Source organism: Penaeus japonicus, unplaced genomic scaffold (assembly GCF_977035675.1).
Source record: "Penaeus japonicus unplaced genomic scaffold, GWHDUDI00000001_assembly GWHDUDI00000013, whole genome shotgun sequence".
NCBI lineage: Eukaryota > Metazoa > Arthropoda > Malacostraca > Decapoda > Penaeidae > Penaeus > Penaeus japonicus.
Window position 1 is genome coordinate 33,757,202 of NW_028234415.1, and position 2,500 is coordinate 33,759,701.

General features: G+C 48.4%; 2 protein-coding genes across 16 annotated transcripts in view; one reads left to right on the forward strand and one right to left on the reverse strand.

Annotated features, from left to right (window-relative positions):
• The window catches only part of LOC122255187 (uncharacterized), a 115,021-nt gene that overhangs the window by 89,439 nt on the left and 23,082 nt on the right, over window positions 1–2,500 (reverse strand). The window lies entirely within an intron of this gene.
• The window catches only part of LOC122255191 (uncharacterized), a 42,324-nt gene that overhangs the window by 30,346 nt on the left and 9,478 nt on the right, over window positions 1–2,500 (forward strand). The window contains exon 3 of the mRNA XM_043019121.2: window positions 1,006–1,135. Coding sequence (XP_042875055.1) covers window positions 1,006–1,135 — 130 coding nt within the window. The remainder of the gene's footprint in view (window positions 1–1,005; window positions 1,136–2,500) is intronic.

Consider the following 2,500-nt stretch of genomic DNA (forward strand, 5'->3'; position numbering starts at 1 on the left):
CCGGACTGGTCACCATCGCCACCATAACCACCATCACTAGCCTCCTCCGCCATGATTGGTCCTAGTTTTTTCTCCGTGTTACCCTCGGCCGATACGCCTTGGCACTGGTTCAACCATATACATGCTGGCACTGATGGGATGCGAATGCGAACGCAGGCCTTCTTGGAAGGAGGGGGAAAATCAATCATACACCAAAAAAAACACAAAAAAAGTCGGGGAGGGGAGGGTAGGGGAGGGGGAGGGGGAGGGGGAGGGGAAGGGGTAGTGAGAGGGGAAGGGGTAGTGAGAGGGGGAGGGCTGAAGAGGGAGGGAAGGAGGGGGATGGGGGAAGAGGGAGGGAAGGAGGGAGGGAGGCAGGGAGGGAGGGAGGGAGGGAGGGAGGGAGGGAGGGAGGGAGGGAGGGAGAGAGAGAGAGAGAGAGAGAGAGAGAGAGAGGTATAATGAGAGGAGAGGGAGTAGAGATTGAGGAGAGAGCGGAGGAGAGAGGAGATGAGAGAGAGAGAGATGGAGAGAGGGGTAGAGAGTGGAGAGAGGGAGAGAGGGAGAGAGGGAGAGAGGGAGAGAGGGAGAGAGGGAGAGAGGGAGAGAGGGAGAGAGGGAGAGAGGGAGAGAGGGAGAGAAAAAGAGAGAGAGAAGAGTCAAAGGAGACAAAAGAGAGAGAAAAAGGGATAAAAGGAGACAAAAGAGAGAGATAACAGAGAGAAAAGAGGGAGAATGAATGAGCGAAAGATATACATTTATATAAATCAATAATGATAAACCCTAAGGATAACAACAGTTTTTTTCTCCCCTACCCCTTCGTCTCACACCGCCCATCCTCAACTCGCCCATTACACCAAAACACCTTCCTCACGCCCACAATAATACAACCCCACCCACCCCTTCCCCCTACCCTCACTCTCCCCCCCTCACCTATACCCCTCTCTCCCACAACCCCTCAACGCCCCCCTCACCTATACCCCTCTCTCCCACAACCCCTCAACGCCCCCCCCCCCCGAAAACCAGGTGGCCGTGTTCGCCAGGCCCTCCGCCATCCGGTCGGTGAAGGGCGTGCTGCTGCTGTCCCAGGCCCTCAGCGGTCTCGTCGCTTCCTTCGTCGTGGCCTTCCCCATCCACGTCATCTCGGCGAGGGGAGGTGAGTGCGAGGGGATCGCTCGTTCGAAATCAACCGCACCGCCGAGACACCTTTATCTTGTGATTAACCGGTTAATTCCAAACCGCAAAGCAGGCTTTTCGGTTAATTCCAAACGAGCCTCTATTTTTTTCGATCAACTGCAAATCAGGCTTTTCGGTTAATTCCTAACGAGCTCCTTTTTTCTTTCTTTTTTATCAACTGCACAGCTTGCATTTCGGTTAAAAAAGTAATATTTCAGGTACGGTAGACTTCTAGGACTATGTTGCTAATCAACTCTCAAAGTCATTTAATTTAGGATAGAGGAGTTAACTTCAAAATCATTATACTGGTTTTGTCAGTTTGTTTGCTTCTCTTATCGTGGCGAAGATGGTGTACTTGACAAGTTGATGATAATCATTTGACAACTGGCATGCACGTGATGAAAATAATTTGATGCTTGGCCAGTTGGTAAATGTTTATCTTCGCCAAAAGAAAAGAATCAAACAAAGAAAAAACATTAGCATCTGCCATTTTATCTTAATCAAAACCTTTCCCCAGTCATCACCCTTTCCTCTACTCCCGCCCCCCCACCTCTTCATCTCTCTCCCCTGGCATCTCCCAAGATTCGAGAAGAATCAGCAAGGCTACTCCCCTCCCCTCTCCCTACACCCCCACTCTACACACACCAATCTTCCCTTTTCCTTATTCATCTTCTTCGTCATCGTTTTCTAGTAATCACCCACCTTCTGTCTTAACTCTCTTTCATCGTCTTTTTTCTCCCTTCCTCTTCTTTATCCATCTTTATCATCTTTTTCCCATTTCCTCTTTCATCGAGTCTTTTTTTCTCCCTCGATCTTCTTTCCCATGTGACGCCTTCACTCTCCCTTCGAGACATAATTCCACAGATTCCTTGATATTCCTCTTAATCACTTTCTTCTCTCTATTTCCTCTTTTATCGAGTCTCCCCTTTCATCCTTAAGTCATCTCCCTCTTCCCTCTACCTATTCTCACATTCCTAATATCTCTCTCTCATTCTCCCCAAAGAAAACACCCAGAGGGGAAAACATGCCGCTAATCTCCCCCCTATCTCCCCTCTTCCTTCCGTGTCCCTCTCTCCCAAGAAAACACACCACACTGCCCCGGGGAAAACAGAAAGTTAATATCCCTTTTCTCTTTTCCCTCCCTTCTTTCTCTTACGAAAACAATAATATCAAAATCAGAATGAAAACAAACAGCAAGACAACAAGAATCTCTCGCTTCCTTCCTCCTCAATTTCAATCTACGATCCAGTATACTAATCTAACCTTTCTTCTCTCCCACCTTTTCTTTCCTACAATTTCCTTCTGGATCCAGTATACTAGTCTCCCTTTCCTTTCTTTCTCTTTC